At 38.6% G+C, this 24,960-nt stretch overlaps 1 protein-coding gene across 1 annotated transcript in view; it reads right to left on the reverse strand.

The window, feature by feature from the left end:
- LOC119530328 overlaps positions 1–24,960 on the reverse strand; it is a 344,232-nt gene that overhangs the window by 113,937 nt on the left and 205,335 nt on the right. The window contains exon 4 of the mRNA XM_037831448.1: positions 9,401–9,454. Coding sequence (XP_037687376.1) covers positions 9,401–9,454 — 54 coding nt within the window. The remainder of the gene's footprint in view (positions 1–9,400; positions 9,455–24,960) is intronic.

The raw sequence follows: 24,960 nt of genomic DNA on the forward strand, positions 1-24,960 counted from the left end.
ATCCCTGACCCTCAGCCCATCCGTTACCCTCATCTATCCATGACTCCTAGCTCACCTCTGACCTGTGCCCCAGGGGTGGGGGTCAGGGATGGAGTGAGCATCAGGGACAGAGCAAGCTTCTGAGTGGGAGTGCAGATATCTGTTTTGCACATTATCTTCAAATAAAAGTGCTGCAAGTTCAACAGTGCTACGTCAGAATGCCCCTGCATAAAAACCGTGAGTCAAAATAGCTATGTCCATATATTTTGCAGTGAGAGCAGCTGATGTGAAAGTATCAAGATACAAAGATATAAGTTAATGAACATAAAACTGGTGGCATGACATGCTATAGAGCATGTTTGAAGATACTCACTAACCCATTCTCTGATGCCGTCCCCCAAATGCCAACTTTTAATGAAACAGGGTAGCATGGAGAGGCTATAGAATAGAAAAATCAGAAGATATGAATTCGGCTGACTTAAGCTTAACTTGTGCCCTGGAGTAAGTCATTTCATGTCTCGGCACATTAATTTTTCCTCTATAACATGCTAACAATAACAATTGCCTTACAATAGGAGGCACACAATAAATAACTATTAATGAATGATAGAATTCATGTATGTTTCTAGGTTTCCCACATTAAGGACTGAACTGGTCTTGGCTGAAAATATGAACAGTGGTCCTTATGGCTCTCTAAGGTGCTGTTTAGGAGACAGGCCTTGAGGGATTTGGTGTCTTTGGCTACAATAAACACTTCAATCCCCACCCCCACCCCCCCAAGTATCCATTAATATTGCATTTTAGTGCCAAAAGTGATCTTCATGAATAAATCTTGAATGTAAATATTCTTTTCTCATTTCCTATGGAAAGGGAAAAAAAAAACCCTGCTGTTTAGAACAAAATGGTCCCAAAATTATCTCACACTGAGTGATCATGTATATAGCAAAGCCATTCATTGAATAAGCCATTAATGAGTTTTTACTATCTGCAAGGTATTGTTCTATATTCCTAATAGAATCAGCCATTGTTCTTCCCCTCCAAGAACTGATAGTTTGGGGGGTGGGAGGCTGGATACAAAAATAAGCATTTAAAATCCATAAATAATAGGATAAAGGAAAAAGCAAAACATCAAAAGCCAGGGTTCTGGAGTCAGAAGGCCTGGATTCATGTGCTGGCTCCAACATCTACTTCTGGGCCTCGACGTCTTCATCTACAAAATGGGAATGATAATATTACCAACCTGAGAAGGTTGTTATGAGAATTTAATAAGAAATCCACATAAAGCACCTGTCACCAGGAGGGAACACAATAAACATTTGACAAGTCTTAGCTTTATGGTGTTGTTGCCGTTGTGTTTTGGTTGTTAGGGGTTACACTAGGAATAAGTACAAAATTTTATGAACCCAGGAGGTAAAACCACTAATCTCTCTTGTGGGGATCAAGAAAGTTCTTGGGACAGGAAAGAACAACGTGAGGGGTCTCTCCATGAAAGAGTAAAAGTTTTCCAGGCAGACAAGAGGGAGAAAAGAGTATTCCAGGAAGAGGGAACAGTCTGTACAAAGGCACAAAGTTATCAAAGAGTTTCACATTCAGGAACGGTTTCCTCAAGGCCTCTAGACTACAACATAGAGTTGGGTACCGGGAAATGAGGTCTCATGGGGATGACTTCACAAGTTATGCAGAGAAGTTGGGATTTATTTTCAATAAAATTGAGATCCCTTGCATGCTTTTAAGGAAGGGTTTGACATGAACAGTTTGTTCATTTGTTTTTGGTTGGTTGGTTATTTTTCAGAAAGTAACTCCAGTAGCATTTTGGAAAATGGAAGAGGGAGTGGAAAATTAGTATCAGGGAGAGCAGGGAGCAACATTCCAAAGGTGGGATGAGAAGGCAAAGGAAGAAATGATGAAGAGATTTCAGGGACACTTCAAAGATGGAATTTATAGGATATGACAACTAGTTGGATGTGGGGAGAGAAGAAAGGGGAAGAGTCACAGATGACACTGAGATTTCTAGCTTGGAATGGTAAAGCCAGTAACTGAGATGCTGAATGTAAGAGAAGAAGAAAGTTCAGAATAGGAGAGGGCATGTGGAAAGAGTTTGGTTGTATTTAGACCTGTTCTATGGGATACTGAGGTAGAAAATACCTCTAGGCACTTAGAAGCAAAGACCTACAACTCAGAAGAGATTTCATTACTTGGGATACAGATCTGAAAGAGATTTTTCTAAAATAGATCTCATTTAAACAGACAAGATTGCCCCAGGATCATGGATATCATGAATGGTACCATCTATGCAAAATATTATGGAGGTCCAACAACCTACTTTGCAGACTTGGAAAAGCTAGTTATCAAATTTATTTGGAAAGGGAAGATGCTTTTTTTTTCCTTTAGTTAATTGCTAAAGACACTCTAAAAAAGAAAAACGAAGTGGGAGGACTTACACTCCCTGACTTTGAAGCTTATTATAAAGCCACACTTGCCAAAACAGCATGATACTGGCACAAAGATAGACATATAGATCAATGGAATCGAATTGAGAATTCGGAGATAGACCCTCAGATCTATGGCCGACTGATTTTTGATAAGGCCCCCAAAGTCACTGAACTGAGTCATAATGGTCTTTTCAACAAATGGGGCTGGAAGACTTGGATATCCATATCCAAAAGAATGAAAGAGGTCCCCTACCTCACCCCCTACACAAAAATTAACTCAAAATGGACCAAAGATCTCAATATAAAAGAAAGTACCATAAAACTCCTAGAAGATAATGTAGGAAAACATCTTCAAGACCTTGTATTAGGCGGCCACTTCCTAGACTTTACACCCAAAGCACAAGCAACAAAAGAGAAAATAGATAAATGGGAACTCCTCAAGCTTAGAAGTTTCTGCACCTCAAAGGAATTTCTCAAAAAGGTAAAGAGGCAGCCAACTCAGTGGGAAAAAATTTTTGGAAACCATGGATCTGACAAAAGACTGATATCTTGCATATATAAAGAAATCCTACAACTCAATGACAATAGTACAGACAGCCCAATTATAAAATGGGCAAAAGATATGAAAAGACAGTTCTCTGAAGAGGAAACACAAATGGCCAAGAAACACATGAAAAAATGTTCAGCTTCACTAGCTATTAGAGAGATGCAAATTAAGACCACAATGAGATACCATCTAACACCGGTTAGAATGGCTGCCATTAAACAAACAGGAAACTACAAATGCTGGAGGGGATGTGGAGAAATTGGAACTCTTATTCATTGTTGGTGGGACTGTATAATGGTTCAGCCACTCTGGAAGTCAGTCTGGCAGTTCCTTAGAAAACTAGATATAGAGTTACCATTCGATCCAGCGATTGCACTTCTTGATATATACCTGGAAGGTCGGAAAGCAGTGACACGAACAGATATCTGCACGCCAATGTTCATAGCAGCAATATTCACAATTGCCAAGAGATGGAAACAACCCAAATGTCCTTCAACAGATGAGTGGATAAATGAAATGTGGTATATACACACGATGGAATACTACGCGGCAGTAAGAAGGAACGATCTCGTGAAACATATGACAACATGGATGAACCTTGAAGACATAATGCTGAGCGAAATAAGCCAGGCACAAAAAGAGAAATATTATATGCTACCACTAATGTGAACTTTGAAAAATGTAAAACAAATGGTTTATAATGTACAATGTAGGGGAACTAGCAGTAGAGAGCAATTGAGGAAGGGGGAACAATAATCCAAGAAGAACAGATAAGCTATTTAACGTTCTGGGGATGCCCAGGAATGACTATGGTCTGTTAATTTCTGATGGATATAGTAGGAACAAGTTCACAGAAATGTTGCTATATTATGTAACTTTCTTGGGGTAAAGTAGGAACATGTTGGAAGTTAAGCAGTTATCTTAGGTTAGTTGTCTTTTTCTTACTCCCTTGTTATGGTTTCTTTGAAATGTTCTTTTATTGTATGTTTGTTTTCTTTTTAACTTTTTTTTCATACAGTTGATTTAAAAAAGAAGGGAAAGTTAAAAAAAAAAAAAAGATGTAGTGCCCCTTGAGGAGGAGCCTGTGGAGAATGCAGGGGTATTCGCCTACCCCACCTCGATGGTTGCTAACATGACCACAGACATAGGGGACTGGTGGTTTGATGGGTTGAGCCCTCTACCACAGGACTTGCCCTTGGGAAGACTGTTGCTGCAAAGGAGAGGCTAGGCCTCCCTATAATTTGTGCCTAAAAGCCTCCTCCCAAATGCCTCTTTGTTGCTCAGATGTGGCCCTCTCTCTCTAGCTAAGCCAACTTGGCAGGTGAAATCACTGCCCTCCCCGCTACGTGGGATCAGACACCCAGGGGAGTGAATCTCCCTGGCAAGGTGGAATACGACTCCCGGGGAGGAATGTAGACCTGGCATCGTGGGACGGAGAACATCTTCTTAACCAAAAGGGGGATGTGAAAGGAAATGAAATAAGCTTCAGTGGCAGAGAGATTCCAAAAGGAGCCGAGAGGTCACTCTGTTGGGCACTCTTACGCACAATATAGACAACCCTTTTTAGGTTCTAATGAATTGTGGTAGCTGGCAGTAGATACCTGAAACTATCAAACTACAACCCAGAATGCATGAACCTTGAAGACGACTGTATAAAAATGTAGCTTATGAGGGGTGACAGTGGGATTGGGAAAGCCATAAGGACCACACTCCCCTTTGTCTAGTTTATGGATGGATGAGTAGAAAAATGGGGGAAGGAAGCAAACAAACAAACAGACAAAGGCACCCAGTGTTCTTTTTTACTTTAATTGCTCTTTTTCACTTTAATTATTATTCTTGTTATTTTTGTGTGTGTGGTAATGAAGGTGTCAGGGATTGATTTTGGTGATGAATGTACAACTATGTAATGGTACTGTGAACAATCGAATGTACAATTTGTTTTGTATGACTCCGTGGTATGTGAATATATCTCAATAAAATGAATAACAAAAAAAAAATACATCTAACAAAGTCCCTCTTGATTTCCCTGTCTACAAAACTGAAAAATAACATTTATATAACAATTTGTAACACTCTTTTTTCAAATGTTCTACCTCCTGAATGAATAATGTAGTTACAGAAACTCAAAACTCCCACTGCCAAAGGAAAAGTAGATGAATTGACCAGAGTCAGCTAATGGCATGATCCCTCCTGGCCATAACTCATAACCACATGAATTCCACCCTGTCCTCCTTTCCTCCTATTACTGGGCAAGAGGTATCCCTCCATCTAGCTATATCCTCCTGTACTTTGATATCCAAAGTCTTCAGCCTTCTCAGGGACCTCTCTCGATGGATTCTCCCCTTTCTCTCCTTGGATCCTTACCCTTCCCTTTTTATTGTCACCTTTCTAGCATTTAAACATGGTCAAATCTATGCCACCTTAAAAGCAATCCTCTCTCAATACCATAACCCCCCTCCTTTTACTCATCTCTCTCCTTCCTTCTGCAACAAACTCCTTTAAAGAGGACTATTTTACCACCTCCATTTCCTCCTTTCACCATATCCTAAACCCACTACAATCTGATCTCTATGCCCATTTCTTTGGTTTCACTAAAGCCAACAGTTCTAGTGTTGATAAAGCCAACGGATAGTTTTCAGTCTTTATTTTACTTAACTTGCCAATTAAATAAAACTAACTAGTCAAGTAAGTAAAACTGACTTGTCAGTTAGTTTTGATGCTAATGACTACACCTTTTTTACTGACTTGACTTTTTTATTGATTTGACTTCTGTGACATCACATTCTTCTGGTTTCACACAACCTTGACAGTTCTGTCTTCTCAGATTCCTTCACAGGTCCATAGACAGCTCTCAGATCTTTTATGGTTACACTCCTCAAGATTCTAGTAAACCCTCTTCCTTTTCACTCTACACACCATTCTTGGGCAATATCATTCATTGCCACTCTTTCAATTATTCTCTATATGCATATTTCTCCCATATCCATATCTCCAGCCTAGAATGCTTTACTGAATTATAAATCTAAATATTCAGACATATACTGTGGTACTTGGCATGAACCAATCTGAACTCATCTAATCCTTCCCTAAACCTGGTCCTGTGCTAGTGGTCCCTATCTCAGAAAATTGCAACCCTAATCTGTCAGTTGCCCATGACAGAAATACGGGACTCATCCTTAGCTATTTCCTCTCTTGTTTATCCAAACTCTTATATTCTGATTATTTTATTATCTAAATATCTCTTAATCCCACTGCCATTATTTCGATCCTGGCTACTACATTCTCTTGCCTGGATTATTGTAGTAGACTTACACCTAGACTTCATGTCTAAAATCTTGCTCCTTCTATCTTTCTGCAGCCAAGTGATCTTAAAATAAAAATCATATTTCACTCACACTTACCCTCCCTAGTTCAAAGGTATTTAAAAACATCTCATTACCCTGAGAATAAATCTAAATTCTAAATAAGGTTTTGGAAGGCCCTCCATGATCAGGCCCTGGCTCCCTTTTTTTTTTTTTTTTTTTAAATCTTCATTTTATTGAGATATATTCACATACCAAGCAATCATACAAAACAAATCGTACATTCGATTGTTCACAGTACCATTACATAGTTGTACATTCATCACCTAAATCAATCCCTGACACCTTCATTAGCACACACACAGAAATAACAAGAATAATAATTAAAGTGAAAAAGAGCAATTGAAGTAATAAAGAACACTGGGTACCTTTGTCTGTTTGTTTGTTTGTTTCCTTCCCCCATTTTTCTACTCATCCATCCATAAACTAGACAAAGTGGAGTGTGGTCCTTATGGCTTTCCCAATCCCATTGTCACCCCTCATAAGCTCCATTTTTATACAACTGTCTTCGAGATTCATGGGTTCTGGGTTGTAGTTTGATAGTTTCAGGTATCTACCACCAGCTACCCTGGCTCCCTTTTTTCTCATTTCTCACCACTCTCCATTTCAGTAATTTCCAGACACTCTGAACTTTATATAGTTCTCCACCTCTCATCTTTGGATGTTCACTCTTGCAGTTCTGCCTCTGTCTTATCTTCACATAGCATTCATTCTTTGGCTCTGAATGAAGGTCACTTACATGAGGAAGTTTTCCCTGACCCCTAGATTAGGTTAGGTTCTCCTGGTATTTGAGCCCATAACTCCCCAACTTAAATACACATATATCCCATCACAATTTTGTTTAATGACTGTAAGTTCTATGAGGTAAAGTTCATGTCTGACTTGCTCACCATTATATTCTGGTGCATTCACTTAGCCAGTGCTCAATGAACACTTGCTAACTGACTGGATGATGAATGGATGAAAGAAAGTAAAGTCGTAGAGAAAATGCTACTCTAATTTGTGCATGGCACAGGACTGGGAGAGATAGTAAATAAAGTGGGTAACAGAACCAAGTTAATAAATTCTTTCGATTGATCAAAGCGAAAAAAATGAATAGGAATAATTATAATGTCCTACATTCATACTTAAAGTATCATCTACATGAACATAAAAGAGAATAACGTTTTAATAGCAACTCTTGAAAAATGTCTTAAGGGCATGTTCAGGGATTTCAAACTTCACATGGACAATAGAAGGACATCACTTATAAACAGGAACCGATGCCACCTTACGTTACACCAGTATACGAACAGCCCTGCACTCCACATAGTCTGCTCTTTCATTATAGGCCCATGTCTTACATTGTACCTGACACATATCAAGCATGCAAACAAAGCTCATTGACTAAAACATGAGAAGTCTGATGGTGCTTTATGCCAAACAGACCACATCTGGAGAATTATACACAACTCTTGACATTGATAACAAATACTATGTCAAATAAAAAAAGAAGAGAATTACTAACCTTAGTCCAGAAACAATAATAATAATAGCTAATATAGCACTTACTATGTGTTAGGCACTCTTTTAAGCACTTTATGTGTATTAACTCACCTACCCTATTAGGTAGGTTCAATTATTATTCCCATTTTACAGATGATAAATGTGAGGTACAGATAAGTTATATAACCAAACCAAGGACACATAAGTAGTATGTGGCAGAGTCAGGCTTCAAAACCAGAGAGCCCAGTTCCCAGCTACCCAGGCTTTTAAAAACTAAGCCACATGAATGTCCCATTAGGAATGATGAAGGACAATCATTAGCCTGGGGATAGGGTGGGGAGGAGATTCTTGCACTATCTTGTGGAAGAGAAGATGACATTATTCTTCCTAAGCAGAAATAAAAGGAAATAGATATTGGCTCAGTAGAATGGAGATTGTCACATTAGGAAGTCAGGATCGTTGCATTCCCTACCAAGGGAATATTCAGGTAGGGGCGGGAAGTCTATCTATGAATGCTACAGATGACAGTCCCCCCTGGGAGAAAGGTGAGACAAGAGAACCCATAAAGTCCCTTCCACCTCTAAGAGCTCAAGTTCTAAGAATAATATCAGGTCCCCACTCTCAGGGAGCCCTCAATTCAGAAAACAAAACAAACACAGAAGAACTCAATTAGGATGGAGATTTAATAGGCAATCAAAAACTATCAAAATAATGAAATGGATAGCATTCAGAGCATCAGCCCTCATACCACCTTTAAAGATAAATATCCCTTCTACCTCCTTCATATTAAGCAATATTAAAAACAGAAACAGCATAGCAAACTATACCATGGTATAAAATCCTAAGAAATGCCAAACAACTACTATATTATGCAAAGGTCAACTCTATGCACCTGGTTTTCCATATAAATAGATAGTGTCAAAGAATTTATTTGAGTAGTTTGGACTGTGAAATCACTCCTTTTTCCCCAAAAAAGGAAAGATCTAGTTAAACCTGAGATTAAAGAGGTAGATAAAAGTGCCCCCTGGACTGCAAAGGCCAGAAATTAGACACGCTGCTAAAGCAGGCAGTCTTCAGACATTATCTATTACAGGAACAACTTTCATCAGACAAGAGGGAGGCTAATCGTTTTGCGAAGCATGACAACGTCTCAAACTCGACTGTGGTGAATCCAAACCAGATTTTTATGCTATATGATCAGCTTTCAAAATGGAAATTCATTTTTTATATTGTATAGGGTTTAGGTTTATTAGATTTAAATTTGCAAACAAAGATATAAAACCTGCAATGAAGTTTGTACAACATGCCCCAGACTCCCTTGATGCTTATCTTGCAGAATAAAATGTCAGAAAATAACAAAACAGAAATTTATGGAATCAGCACTTCTCTGTAACAAAATGCTGTCACAAGGTAATAGCATTCTCCGCATCCTTAAAGAAAACCATTCAAATTTCCACCTCTGAAGAAAGAAGGCCACGATAATCTATCAAAATATTTTCTCTGATATCCTAGCTTTTCAATTTCATGTCACCAACTCTGAAGCCTTTTTTTTAAAAATTCTGGCAGCATGCTGAAATTCTTGGAGGCTGACTTACCTTTTTGCAGTCAGATAAGGACTTCTCATTGGTCAATGTGCTGAAAATGGTGGTCTGCAAAATGGGAAGGTGGGAAACACGTTAGCGGTGTTAAAGTATAATGATACTGACCTGTTCTGTTCATCTCCAATCCAAAGTGGGCACTACCTCTCATGACTCCACTGATTTATCTGGACTTTAAAATGTGTCTGTCTTTTACTGCTCCCACTGCCACTCTCCCCAAACTGGAACATTCATTACAGGCCAAGAATAATCCAGTGGGATAGCGACTCTTAATTACCACCATTTCACAAACAAGATAAGGAAGCGCAGTTAGGTTATGTAATCGCGAAAGATCATGTACCATGGATATAGTTAGGTCAGCAATCAAAGCCACACAATCTGATTCCAGAACCCACCTTCTTAACTGCACATTGTACTGTCTTCTTTATCTTGAAAAGATATGTGCCAAATGCTAGAAAGTCAAATGCCAAAAATCTTTCAAATGATACCTTTTATAAACCTGAGTGATGGAATTCTGTTTCTCCCTATTTAAGAGATTTCTGAGTCTGAACAATAGTACTAAGACTTGTTATCTCATTTTCCCTTGAACACATTCACTCTCTTCATGATTGACTTCTTGTATATTTGTAGGTATATTTGCTTGGCCTAATCAATCACTAAAAAGACATTTCAGCATTCAAGGCCACATTGGGATTTTCATGTAAGTATGTTCCTTTTGGGCTGTCCTATGAAGGGCTATACATAGCTGTGGTTAGTCATACAAATGCTATTGAGATTTTTTTTCAGTGAACCTTCCACTTTATTTTTCTTTAAATATAAAACTAATATATATTCTTAATGAGTCATTCCCCTTTCAACCCTAACCTTCTAAGATAATCAATAATAAAAATTTGTGGTCATACTACCACAAATTCTCATGCAAATATGAGAAAAGTAAGTTTCTTACTTTCTTGAGCTCATGCTACCTACTTAAGAGCACATTATCAACATCTTTCAGGTTAGTTCATCTAGATAGACTTGTTCTTCTTAATAGCTGCATAACATCCCATAATACCGGATACAGTATAATTTATTTCTACTTTCCCTTATTGATGAAAATTCAGATAGTTTTCAGGTTCTGGTTCTTTTATTTTGTTTTGTTTTGTTTGCTATTACAAACTATGTTGCAATAAACATCCCCGTGTGTGTATATATATATGCAAAATATACATAAATACATATTATTACTGTGTATAGATATATATAACATGCCATATATTACATACATGTAAGTGTATGTATTATGCATGTGTATACATATATAATTATATACAAATATTTGTATTTTTATGTAAATATGTGTTTGTTTATAGATAAATATACACAAATTTATACCTACTTTTATTTTGGTTGAGTAGGGTCGAAAGAAATAAAAGAAATACATGACAAATAAGAACATTGGTATGGCTGGAAGATCTAATGTACATAAACTTTCTCCAACTCTCCTCATATAATAACATAAAAATATTGACCACCTAACTCAAGGTTTTGTTTTGGAACAAGCACTAGAAAAAATTAAGAATCAGAGTCAACACATATCCTAGCCAAAACAACATACACTATTAAAAGATAGAAGACACAGATATGGATACACATACAGAAAAAAAAAAAAAAATTTAATGAAAACAAATTAAGTTGAAAGTTTAGGTTGAGTGTGATTTTTAAATTTAGTTTCTATTTTTTGGTGAGGGAAGGGGCACATGCTATTAAGAAAGTTTTAATTTTAAAGGGAAAAGAAAAAGATGGTGTGATGGTTAGATTCATGTGCCAACTTGGCCAGGTAATGGTGCTCAGTTGTCTGGTCAAGCAAGCACTGGCCTAACTACTACTATGAGGACATTTTTTGGACATAAATCATCAGTAAGTTGATTGCATTTATGGCTGATTACATCCACAATCAACTAAGGAGAGTGTCATCAGCAATGAGAAACATTTCATCCAATCAGTTGAAGGCTTTAAAAGGAGAAGTGATGACTTCAGCAGCCAGAAGAGAGAACTTTCATCTCTCCTTCAGCCAGTCAGCTTCTCCTGGGGAATTCACTGCAAACCTTCATTGGAGTTGCCAGCTTGCAGCCTGCCCTATGGAATGTGGACATGTGCATCCCCATAGTTGCATGAGACATTTTTATAAAAATCTCATAGTATTTACAGATATCTCCTATTGGTTCTGTTTCCCTAGAGAACCCTGACTAATACTGATGGGACGAATTTTGGCACTGGAAGAAACAAGGAAAGGCAAAATACAAAAAGAAGGATGAGATGTAAAGTTCACACAAAATAGCAACAGATAACAGAATTGCCAAGAAAAGGAAGAAAATAGCTCTCATAGAGAAGCAGCCATCTTTGCATGTGACTCAATCATCCTATCTCGATCTGTCCCATAGGCCTAATTTTCATGCCCTGAAAAACAGCAGCAGGTATTGAAAAGGACTGGGTACAGCCCTGTAAGTTCCATCCTGTCTTGTCCTTTGCTGCTGCCAGATGTATCTTAATTTCTCTCACTACTGTATTCCTTGGAGATACAAGGAAAGACATTCTTGGGCTCTTCCAGGGTTAGGCCAGTAATGAATAACCTGGGGAGAAAAGCTAAAGAATAAGACTACTCTCCATATGCTACAGTGAGCTACCCTACTTACAGTCTTCCCATCAAATGTCTTCTTATGTCCTTTAATCATCTTTATTCATTTGTACACATGAGCCTCATGTCTTGAGAGAGGCCTCAATGTTCATGGTCAGATTTCTGCTCCAGGAAGGTAAAGACCCAGTGAGACTTGGTCATTGCAGTAGCCCCATTACATAAATCAGTGCCTGGCATAAAGAAGTCATCCAATAAATATGTATTGAATGGGTGCAAAAACAAACAAACAAAAAAAACAACAAAAAAAAAACAACAAAAAAAAACCCACACGTACAAACAAAAAAAGCAGATATCAGGCAAAACTGCAGTCCTCATACCAAAACACTATGTTTGGAAGCATGATGCTGAAAAAGCTGCCTCACAAGTAATAAATAGCATTGCAAAGTGAAGCTGAGGGAGAAAGATGAAAGATTCCTAAATAGCAATGAAATTCATTTTCTCTATTTAGCACATATCTATTTTCTTTTTTTTTTTCCCCCACCTCGCCAGGGAGACTTATTCATCTGGGGTGGTCCTGTCCACATCAGGGGTGTCTGTGTGTGTGTGTGTGTGTGTGTGTGTGTGTGTGTGTGTGTGTGTGATGAATTTATTTGCAGTTAGACTTAGAGAGAGAAAGTCCACATTTGACCAACAGAAGAGGTTATCTGGAAGTGACTCCTAGGCATAATTATAGGTGGGCTTAGCCTCCTCCACATATCTATTTTCTATTATCCATTGGTTTGACTGTACCATTTCATTGGCTTAAACCAGGGTTTCTCAACCTTGGCATATTAACATTTTGGACAGGATAATTCTTTGCTGTGCTGTGCATTGTAGAATGTTTCATAGCATCATTCTACAATGATGGACTCGACTCACTAGATTCCAATGGGACCTCCCCTGACCCAGTCAGGACAACCCAAAATATCTCCAGACATTATCCCTGGAGGACAAAATTACCTTTAGTTCAGAACAACTGATCTAAACTTTAATGGAGTTAGTTATGGAAATGATCCTTATTCCTTGGTTAGTGCTACTAAATTTTTCCAGGAAAGAGAAGTCTGGTGGTGGGAATTTCTCTCCCTGCCCAAGAATTTAAGTCTTATTCTTTGTCCTAAATGGGTGTTAGAAGATGCGGAAGACCCAAATTCCAGCTACTGAAGACTCCAAATGGGGACAACTCAAGAGGGGCTAATTGCATTTTTAACTAAGCTCAACATGAACCAGCACTACCACCCTGGGGAGAGTAAATTAAGGAACACATCTAAGGAGTCAGACATTAGTGCTGTAGCCCCAGGGGAAATGATCTTCGAAATTAAACAATACCATTCAACCTTCAAGAAAAGTCTCAGGTGACCTGCAAAACATGTTTGGAGGGGAAATGAGAGTCAGAGATGGGTGAAATTAGCTTCACTATAAAAGAAAAAAAAATTAATACAAGTAGCTCTAATTGTTACATTTGTAGGAAAGAACCACTTGAGCCAAAGGATAAATGTATGGTGAAATCTAAATACCTGGAATGAGTGTGAAAGAGGCACGGCCTGGGTCAGTGATAGCATGTTTCCTTAATGTAGCAATTTTCTAGGGGGATTTTACTTATATGCTTGGTCAGTCTCATTTTGTTCCCTTCAAAAGACTTTAACTGGTATTTCAGTTTCCTAATTGCAGCTATTGTGAATGACTTTGGGTGGGCTTCCTAAGTCTTCCAATAACATGTTCACTTTAATTACTGAAAATGAAAGACTCTAAAAACATGGTGACTTGCTCACACTGTGACCTTTCTGATTATTGCATCAATCTTTTTCTACTGAAGAAGAAACTCCCAATGAGTCACCTCCACCAAAGTCGGTGTGATGCTACCTTTGTCACAGGAGCACAGCACAATAAAGCACCATGACTTTTTTAAGAGCACTGACTTCTAACCCTGTTAGTGAGGTGACCAGCGTGGGGTGAACAGTGTTACACAAGAACAGTTTTAGCAATATCCCAAAATGAATTTAGAAAGGTGAGGCCCTACTTTTTGTTCTGTTATATACTGATGCCCGAAATTTCACTTAGTAGAATTCTGAACTTCAAGTCTTCACTAGGAAATAAGGAAACCCACATTCAACACCTTTTAGCTGATGAGAGCCCTGGCCAATATGTAGAACACGATTTTAGCATGCACATTGGAAATCACTAAGTATAATGCATACTTCTTCCTTCCATTCTCTGAATAAATAAATAACATGGTCAGCTCTTGATTATCTACAGAGGTGGAAGGAGTTCTACAGGTGATCTACAAAAGCATAGCTTACAAAATTCCCTTACATTTGATTTTGAGATACATTCAATAATGTCTAATTTAGAAGAATGAAGTGCATAAACATGTCTTCCTTATATGACATGAACAACAATTTGTAGAAATATTCCAAATGGGCAAAAAGGCAAAGTAACCCAGAAGTGTCTTTACTGGGATACAAATAAGTCCTCAATCAGACCCACAGATGGTCAATAACTGATGGTTTATCCAGGCCAGCCTACAAAAAAAGACTTCCTGAAGATGAGCTGTTCTCCCAATTCTCACTGGTGGGAATGTTTTGCAAAGTAACTGAAATACTGAAAAGAGACTCCATATGTTCTATACTCCTTTTTAAGGAAGAGTTTACCTCTGAGAGTTATTACAATGTTTTATTCTCACTAAATTACATTTAGAAAAAGAAACAGAAATAAATACTCTCTACCTCTACTGAGCCAATTTCTGCCATGTAATGTCTATAACTAAGATTTATATTTAGGAAAACAGCAAACATATGACACATTGATTAAATTGGAACAAAGCTGAGTGCAAGAGAAGAGGAGAGCATTGCTTAAGTACTGGATTGTAAAATTTAAGGAATACAGAAACTGAATCTCTGTGTTGGCAATGTTATGAAAATTTTATTTCAAGCATTAGTTGTGTGTATCTGTGTATGTTTCACTCTCAGCCAAATACCACCAGATACCAACAGACGAGACCAGCTAGTCTTGATAAATGATCAAATACAGTTGAAAGCTGAGAGTCATTTAAAGGAATGATACCTGCATAAAGCATCTCCATTTGATCATTTGATCCTTGCAATTTGCACCTCATGGACATGCTGGGTAATTTCTTACTCATTGGTGGATGTAAGGACTAAACTTCCTCATATTACTAACAATTTCAAAGTCTCTTATACATGAATCAATGACTCCCAAAAGATGCACATTACTTGGATGATTTCTCAGACATTTTAGTTGGCCAATTCTAGGATTTCTAGACTAAGTAAGAATTTCCATTTTGTCTTCATGCACTAGCAGGCTAGTATTAATATATTTCACCCAAAAACAGTTGTATCCTCTTCAGGCAAAGTGTGCATCCACATTCATTTTTTCAAATTGCATTAATATAAAACACAACCAGCCAAAGGAAAAAAAAGTTACATACCCAAATAAATGACAAAATTACAGTGTTTTCTTGTAGTCCATGAATACTGAAAATTTCAATTAACCAAGTGAAAAGCCATTGAATATGCCAGCAGGATTTATAGCCCAGACTAATGACCATCATCTGCATCCTATTTAGCTAATGAAGGTTTGGAACACTTGTGGATAATTAAGGGAAAGCAGATGGGAGGAAATTCAAACCACAGAAAGATCAAATCTATTTATGCCTACATTTAAAACTAAACATATCTAATAGTTCACTCAGTCAAGGCATAATGTCTGTACATTTGGGATAAGATAGATGCTCATAAATTAAGCTAGCTCCTAAAACCCAAAATTCACTCCTCCTTCATTTATTCAATAAATATTTTCTGAACACCTACCATGTGCCTGTCGTTATGAATCCAAATGACAGTACCAAGATCTTCCTAATGTTTTCACCACTACTTTCCCTCCACCTTAAATTTATATCCCTGGTTTTCATTTTACCCAAGTAACTACCATTTCCCCTGTCTGCTCTGACATATATGGCATAACTGCAATCCAGGGGCATGATGGGATACAAGGGTGTGCAATAGAGTACCTGTTTTTTTCTGAGATCTGGCAGGGCACTCCAAGGGCAGGCCCTAGATCCATTAATAGGTGTGTGTTCATGTGAGGAAGACAAAAATCTAAGTTTCACTGGTATTCAGACAGAAATCAAGCTCAGTGCAGAGCTACTGAATTTCATTGACTTAGTTTACCAGTTATCTCGTTCAACTGTTATTATCCAACACCGCCAAAGTCTCAGACAAGTTCATATTTAGCAAATATGGTGCTTCAAGGATCGCCAGTCCTAGGATCTATGTCTATGCTGAATAGTGGCATACCTGGCTATCAGGCATGTGTGCAGGCTCCAGAAGGAGGAAGTCACCTGATAGTGATACCTCAGTCTTAGCTGCACAATTTGTTTCTTTGAAAATTCCTTCAAATATGAAAGGAAGTCCAGGTGAAAGACATCAACAAAAACAGCCTATACATACCCAGCTGGACATAAATTAATCTATGCCAGTAGGTCTCAAACTTTAGCGCATGAGAATCATCTGGAGGGTTTGTTAAAACACAGATTGCTGAATCCCATGCCCAGAAGTTCTGATTCAGGAGGCATGAGGTGGGGGTCCAAGAATTTGCATTTCTAACAAGTTCAGGTGATGTTGATACTCCTGGCCAGGGACATACCTTGAGAACCAGTCGTCTGAGCCACACCCAAAGCAAGTTAACTCAAATGATTACTATGCCTTTTATGACCTCATAAAAGAAGAAAAAGTCTTCTTGGCATTTCCAGAGCATAATTTTAATTAGTGACAATACTAATAGTACCTTCTGACATTTATACAGAAACTTGCAATTTCTAAAGCCCCTTGGCACACAGTGTTTCATTTGAACTTCCAAACAACCCTATAAGATAGTTGTTATTAATCTCATTTTAGGACACTAAGAAACAGATAGGTTAAGTAAGTGACTTGCTCAAGTTTTCTTAACTAGTAAGTGGTCAAGCCAGGACTCAGATCATGGGCTTTCAGAACCATTTCTAACGTAGCCTTGCGCTATGAGCACAATTTCAAATGAATATGAAATTCATTTTTTTAAAAAACTAACAATGTGAAGTTGTTTTGTTTCATTATATCAATGTCAAAATTTCTTTATTAACACATTAATTTCTTCATACTCAGAATTATTTAAAACACTAAGGAGCCTTTCTATTCATAGTGAATTATAACAGAGATCCAAAAAGCTCTTTTAAAAGGGTTAGGTAGAACAGAAACTGAGAAATTTGTACATATGTATAAGGTCCAGAGACAAAGTGAGTCGGCAGCAAGAATCCTAGGAGGAAAACACTGTCGGCAGAAGAAGCGTTACTCTTTAGTACCCATTCCCTGCAGGGAGTGAATGATTGAAGTTTTCCACCAAGAAGGGAGAAGCTTTGGGTACAGAGAACCAGCAGGAAGCTCAGTCTCTGCAGGGAGCAGAAGGAACTCTGGTTTGTAAACTGTACAGAGGTCGAACGATAAGACCGGGCAATGCAGCCCACAAACACTCCCCAGCAGAGCCTCCGGGAAGAAGACGAACCCATTCTCTTTGCTGTGCCCTCACATCCCTGACCCTTGTGAGGAGGATCCCGGGAGACCAGTGAGACGCAAGGCGCTGGGGAAATGGGAGGAGAAGCTGTCAGAACATATTTCATGCACTTCACCACAGTATTTGAATGTGGCCAATTAGTGCCAGAAGGAGAGAGCAGAGCAACAAAGAGCCTCAAAGAAGACACAACAAAATGCAACATATTCAGACCAAAGGCACTGGGTGGTGACCGGCTCTGTCCCACAAAGCTGCCGACCAAGTCTCCCTAGAGCCATTGGCATTAATATAACAACAAGGCTGGAAGCAGTCACTCATGGTTCTCTCATTGTTTTTTCCCGGAGCAGAGTAGCCTAAACTGACATAGAAAATGCTGAAAGGAAGAGGGATTCAAGGAACTGAGGCAAATAAGAGGGACAGAAAACTTTCTGTACATTCTGACTTTAAAAGAACAGTGAGGAAAATTCTACACTAAAATTCTATGTACATTAGCTTGTATAATTTTTGAGTCAACAGCTGTTGTGCTTTCAATAATAGGACCACAACAGTGATTTAAAAAGACTTGCTCAATATTTGGGAATTTAGATCCTTTAGATCTCTCCAATTCACCACTGTACCTTATACAATCCCCTTTCATAGAACTTATCACTCATGGTTTCTCTTCTGCAGTGCCGTAGGCTCGCTGAGGCCAGAGACCCACTCGTCATCGTCTTTGAACCCTTTACTTTTGCACAGTGATGGGCACACAGCTGGGATTTGACGAGTGTTTGCTGAATGTACAAGTGAATGAAGGAAGGGAGGCAGGAGGAAGAACAAAGGAGGAAGGGGAGGAGGGAGGGACAGAGGGAAGAAATGAGGGAGGGAAGGAAAAGTAACCATCATGCAGGGATACCACTCTATGGGGGGGAGTGGATACCAGGAGTCTATCTTTATTGATCACCTATTGGGGTCAGTACATTTTGGGTAAGGGGCCAGATAGTAAATATTTTAGGGTTTGCAGGCCATATGGTCTCTGTCACACCTACCCAACTCTGTCGATGCAGCACGAAAGCAGCTATAGGCTACACATAAAAGAATGTGTGGATGTGTTCCAATAAAACTTTATTTTGTGAACACTAAAATTTGAATTTCATATCATGTTCATGTTTCATGAAATAGTATTCTTTGATTCTTTTCAGCTATGTAAAAATGTAAAAACCATTCTTAGCTGATGGGCCATATAAAAACAGGCTGTGGGTCAAATTTGGCCTGTATGCCAGTTTGCTGACCCATGCAATATAGATCTAGGAATCAGATCAACTTGGCTGTCATCCTGGTTCTGACAATTTAGTCCTCTGACTTTGATTAAATCACTGACTTCAGACTTCAAAAGAACATAATGCAGTGAACTCTCCCCTAATCTATCTCAAAGGTTATCATGAGGATGAGATGAAAAAAAATCATATACTTTAAGGTGTTTTATAAATGGTAACAGTATTAATACTTTAATATATTTAGCTCTGTCTTACTCTTCAGAAATAAATATTAACACTAAGGCCAGGGGGATGATCAATTGACTCTGAATCAAAGAATCAGGCAACAAACACACAAACACCTTGAATCACATCTTCAGATGGAATCACTGAAGGTGACAAGAAGGTACACCTGCAAAAAAAGCTGCAGGCAGCCAGAGGACCTTCTGAGAGAAGCAGCAGCTGCAAGGGCAAAGTTTTATTGTCTGTAGACCCGGCACCACTGAAGAACTAACAATTTCTTCTTTTACAGAATATTCTGGACTAGGACAAGCTTGCTGTTAGAAGGCTGTACTGTGTATTAGTTCCATATATTATCATTTTAGACAAACATTCATTCATCAGTCACTAAAGCTCCTTTGCCATCTTGAGCCCATTTGTATACTGCTAACAGCTGACAGAGTCATAAATATTACCCCACATGCAGAAGCCTCTTCACACTCACAGCCATAAGGAATTGGAACACTGCCACTGGGCTCTGTGGGGGCTGGATTTGAGCTGACAGCTCCAGATTTTCAGATCTGGCACAAAGCAAAGCCAAAGAAAGCACCAAGGAATAAAGAAAATAGTTCACCGGAGGAAACAGCATTTTGCTAACACTGCATGAAGCTGTAGACCTCCCTAGAATTGACTTATGCCCTTGAGGAGCTGTATTAGTTTCCTGTAGTTGCTGTGACAAATTATCACAAACTTGGTGGCTCTAAAACAACAGAAACATATTTTCTCACAATTCTGGAGGCCAGAAGTTCAAAATCAAATACCACTGAGACAAAGTCAAGGTATCAGCAGAACCACACTCCCTCCAGAGACTAGGGGAAAATCTGTTCCTTGCCTTTTCCAGCTTCTGTTGGCTATTGGCATTCCTTGGTTTGTGGCAGCATCACTCAAGGCCAGCATCTTCAAATATCTCTGTGTTCCATCTTCACATTGCCTTCTCTTCTGGATGCCTATTTTAAGTCTTCCTCAGGCTCTCTCTTATAAGGACACTCGTGATTGTATTTAGGACCCACCCCGATAATCCAGGATTATCTCCCCAACTCATAGATCCTTAACTTGATCACATCTGCAAAGACCCTTTTGCTAAATAAGGTAACATTTAAAGTTCCAGGGTATTAGGACCTGGTATCTTTGTGGGTCATTCATCAGCTTACTGCAGGAGCCAAGAGCAGATCCCTCCACATTACTAGCATAACCTGTCATGGTCATAAATCCTTAGACAGTAGGGACTTTTCTCCAAATTAATTACTCCAATTCACCTTCTCCACTATGACTGTGCATTTTCTTGATAACAGAGAGAGGTGTTGTCATTAAATTTATTCTCAGTTCCTGATTCTTCATACCCATGTTTTAGGTGCAAAGAAGAGAATCTACCTCCTTGGAAGACTCCTGTCTCTTACCAATATCCAGAGTCTCATCCTCCCTGTTGCCTCTTTCCCCATTCCTACCTCTACCCTGGCATACCACCACCACTTGCCTTCAAGAGAACAGAGAAGGAAACCAATGGTTACTGGGCATCTGTTAGCAACTTGGCACCCTTCTTGTAAAAGATGCTCACATGAAAGCCTGTGTAGGCCAGAGGTGTCCCTCTTGGGAGCAGGGTGGCCTAATGCAAAGGTCCTGGTCTCAAATCTCAGTTATGCCCCTTGTTTTGTGGACTGGGGCTCATCCCTTAAATTCTCTGAGCCCGAATTCTTTATCTGTGAAATGGGACAAGACCATGCACCTTACAGTATTTTTTAAGAATTTAAGATGATGTATGCTCAATAAATAGTAGCTACTATCATCTAGGAAAATTCTGTACATGCTCTTCAGCTCTGTCTTCAACCACATCTACTCTGTGGGGTTCACAAATACCTCTTTAGAGGGAAATATCTGTGCCACCAAAGCATTAAATGGTGGATGCAGAAGCAATAATAAAAAGCTACACACTTACTTGAAACCTGGGCTCTAGACTAGCAAGTAGCTGGAAGCAGGGAGGAGGGCTTGGCCTTCTCTTCCCTCAAATGATCTTCAGATTATTACACACTGTTAAATATTCATGTTCCTAAACTAGATGCATAAGGACTTATACTGTATTGTGAATACCATGGAGAACCTTAAGAGGGGGGAAAAGTGACATGGATGATCATTTTTAATGGGGGAAGGGGGTGGAGAGAAAGAGAAGAGTGTTATGCTTGCAAGTCTGCATTACTGAGAAAAACACTATTCAGGAAGCTTCTATGATTCACCCTCCAGAAAAACCTGATCATTTCTGCAGCAAAAGATAATATGCTATCAGCAAAAAGAAAAAAAAATCTGTTAACTTGAAAAAGTAAATTCAACCAGATAAAACAATTAAAAATAGTATAACCATAGTTATTTTCTGGGGTCCAAAAAATATATTAGTCTCAAGTCTACTTGTGGGTGCTTGATGATAATAATCCCTCTGTCAAACTTCTCAAGAAAGATGGAAATGAAAGTAGGGTGAGGTATCTTTTATCATAAGACTCTTAATACAATTCTCTCTTTTTCATAGTGCTTTCTTATACTAACATACACCTAAACAGATCCATTTTTAAAGGAAAAATACAGTCTCTGTTAATCTGTCATTCAAGCTGATGAAACCACTAACGTGCCAATTTGGTAAGTGGGGAGGGGGCTGGGGAGAAGGTCAAGGAAGCAAGACACATTTTCATAATTACTGGCTATCACAAATCATTTAAATGGACACACAACAGGAATGAGAGTTGCAAGGCCCAGTGTGATGGGTTCCTGTTTAAAAGCCCAGCACTGTCATTAAATGAATGGTTATGTGTCATTATCTCAGACACTCCAAGTGACGCTCTGACAGAAAATCTATGGCTACACAATTGTACTGCATGCCAGAAATAAAAATAAAAAGGTCTGGCTTGCCATAAGCACATTTCATAATTAGAGCACTGACATATGCAGTTCTTATACTAGTTCTAAATTGCTGCATCTTCATTTCTTCAGAGAGTTTATTTTGAGTTCCACCTGCACAAGCTCTCTAAGTGAAAGGCTAACAAGAGATGATTAAAGTGTTCCCCAGGGCTTGGGGAAATCCCATACTTCATTTTTTTCATTCTTTTCCAATTGCTCTGGGCCCGTTTATTCAACAAACATTACTGAGCACTTATGTTCCAGGCATTAGGCTGGGTGCTGCTGGGAGTGCAGACATGAATGAGATATGACATGTGCCTTCGAGAGATGACAAGCAAATCTGTGAATCTTTCCATATTCTTTGGAGATATTTGGCTGAGTTCTAGCCTTGGTTTTCTCTTCTTCCCTGTCTTATGTCCTTCCTGTATAATCTCTTCTTTCTTTGTATCACTTCTGTACCTGTACATACTTCTGTCATAACCTCATCACACAATATTGTATTTATTCGTTTAGGTCCCTCTCCACAGTTAACTCTTTGAAAGCAAGGACCCTGCCATACTCGTTTCCTATTCCTAATGCCTGTCACAATGATTGGTACATGGTTGTTGTTGTTGTTGTTGTTTTAATTTTAAGTTATACTGAATTTTTATTCTGTATTAGTGAAGTTGTGGGTTTATAGAACAATCATGCATAAAATACAGGATTCCCATATACCACCCTATTATTTACACCTTGCATTCATGTGGAACATATGTCATAATTGATGATAACTACACTATTAATTACAGTCGATGGTTTAACTTAGGGTTCACTGGGTAGTATAGTACCATAGTTGATATTTTTTAAAGACTTGTGGAATATCAGTATAACCCATCCACTACCATGGCTTCAACCCTTAGCTATATCGTGAACATTCTAAATGTGTATGCCCATCCCCGATCCCCTTCCCAAATCCCAAATTCATTATTTCAAATTGCCTAAATATCTCTATTGGAATGTCCCATAGGTACCTACCTACAACTTGACATGTCCAAAACAGAATGCATTATAGTTCCCCACTCCAAATCTGTCTCCAATTGTTCATATCTTGGTTAATGGTGAAACCAGCTATTCACTTTTCCACAACAAACCCCAGTGTCATTTTTGACTCCTCTCTCTTCCTCCCCTATTAAATCATATTGATTCTTATGCAGAAATCTCTCTCAAATCATAAAGCTTTCTTTTCTCATTGCCCTTGCCACTGCCTTAGCTCAGACCCTTGTCACCTCTTAATTTTCTACCTGATTTCCATGCCACCAATCCATCCTCCACATTGCCACAAGCAAATCTACCTAAGACAAATTTTATTCTGCAATTTTCCAGTTTAAAGATCTTCACTGGTTGCCTAATGCCTACAAGAAAAAGTCCCTGCTTCAGAGCATGACTTACAAAATTATTGACAATCAGACTTCAATCTTATTTCATCAGGCTAGCTTCTGACCCTCTCTACTAGGTACCTTATATGCTAGCAACACCAAACTTTCTGTTGTTATCTGGACAAGCCAGGAAGTGTTTGCACATACAATTATATCCTTTGGTCTCAAAACCCTTCCCCTAATCACCTGGCCTATTCCTACTTCCCTCTGCAAAGATTTCCCTGACTCCCTCAGGAGCAGTTAGTGGTATCCAGGTCTGTGTTCCTAAAGTTCTTCATTCTCACAAATTTTCTAGTATCTTCTGTTGGTCTTCCTAGACTTTGAACTCAGTGAGACTTGAAGAAAGCAACTTCACTCATCTGTTACCCCAGGCCTGGCCCGGTACATTGTTGGTAGTCAATGAATGTTTGATAAATAAATGATTGAGTCAATAATTCAATAGACTAAGGTTGGTTAGAGATATAGTTATGTGTCAAACTGTGTACAAAGGTAGTTGAAACCACAATTTAAATTGCCTAGGAAATGTATAATGATAAGATATAAGGAACTAGGAGCACTAATATTTATTATGATAGAAGAAAAAGATGAACCGGCTAAGGATATGGAGAAAAAATACAGTGAAAAGAGTAGGAGAAAAACCAGGTGACAGTGTTGTCACAGTAACAAGCCTAGGATAACACTTCCTGAAAGAAACCTTCCCTGACCTCCCATATAGAGTCCCCTTCTATATGTTCCCCTCTCATGCTGTAACTAGCCCTATCACAGGTCTTATCACAGAACACTTCACCTGTCTACTTATCTATATCCCTCATAGAATATCAGTTCCTTGAGAACAGGGACTCTGTCCTATTGACAGCACATCCTCAGCACCTGGAACAGTGCATGGCAGATAGGTGATGTTCGATAAATATTTGTTGAATGATAGAAGGAATGAATGATTAAATAAATCAGTTAAATGCAGACAAGAAATCACATAAGAATTAAAAGATGTCCCCTGATTTCAGTAGTTGGAAAGACACTGGGTGACTTCTCTTTTTGTTTCACCACAGGGCATATACCCATATAATTCTCACTGGTTTCATATCAGAAGATTCAAGAATTCAAGATAAAATAAAAAGCCTTATAGCTAGCATGTGGTTTTTCTTCCCAGAGTGATCACAATGAAGAGGGATGGAGACTCTGAATAGGTACAAATAGGTTTCATCCAACAATTTTCAACTTTATGTGCTTTAAGGGATAAAAAGTGAAACACATTCATTTCAAAATTGCACCAACAAATAGTAGAATCTTTAAGCCAAGGAAACTTTAAACAACTCATCGCTTAATGATTTTGAATTTTGGCTGTTTCCCATACATGTTGTATTCATATGCCCTCAATTTGAGGAACCATTGCAAAACAGGACAGCAGATTACTTATAATCATAAGACCCCAAGTATCTGATCTAAAAGGAATATTTGGATGATCAAATTCCTAGACAAATGAATGGGACAGAACCTCTGACAGATTGCTAATGTTTTGTTTTAAGATTTACAAAT

Source organism: Choloepus didactylus, chromosome 3, assembly GCF_015220235.1.
Source record: "Choloepus didactylus isolate mChoDid1 chromosome 3, mChoDid1.pri, whole genome shotgun sequence".
NCBI classification, from domain to species: Eukaryota; Metazoa; Chordata; class Mammalia; order Pilosa; family Megalonychidae; genus Choloepus; species Choloepus didactylus.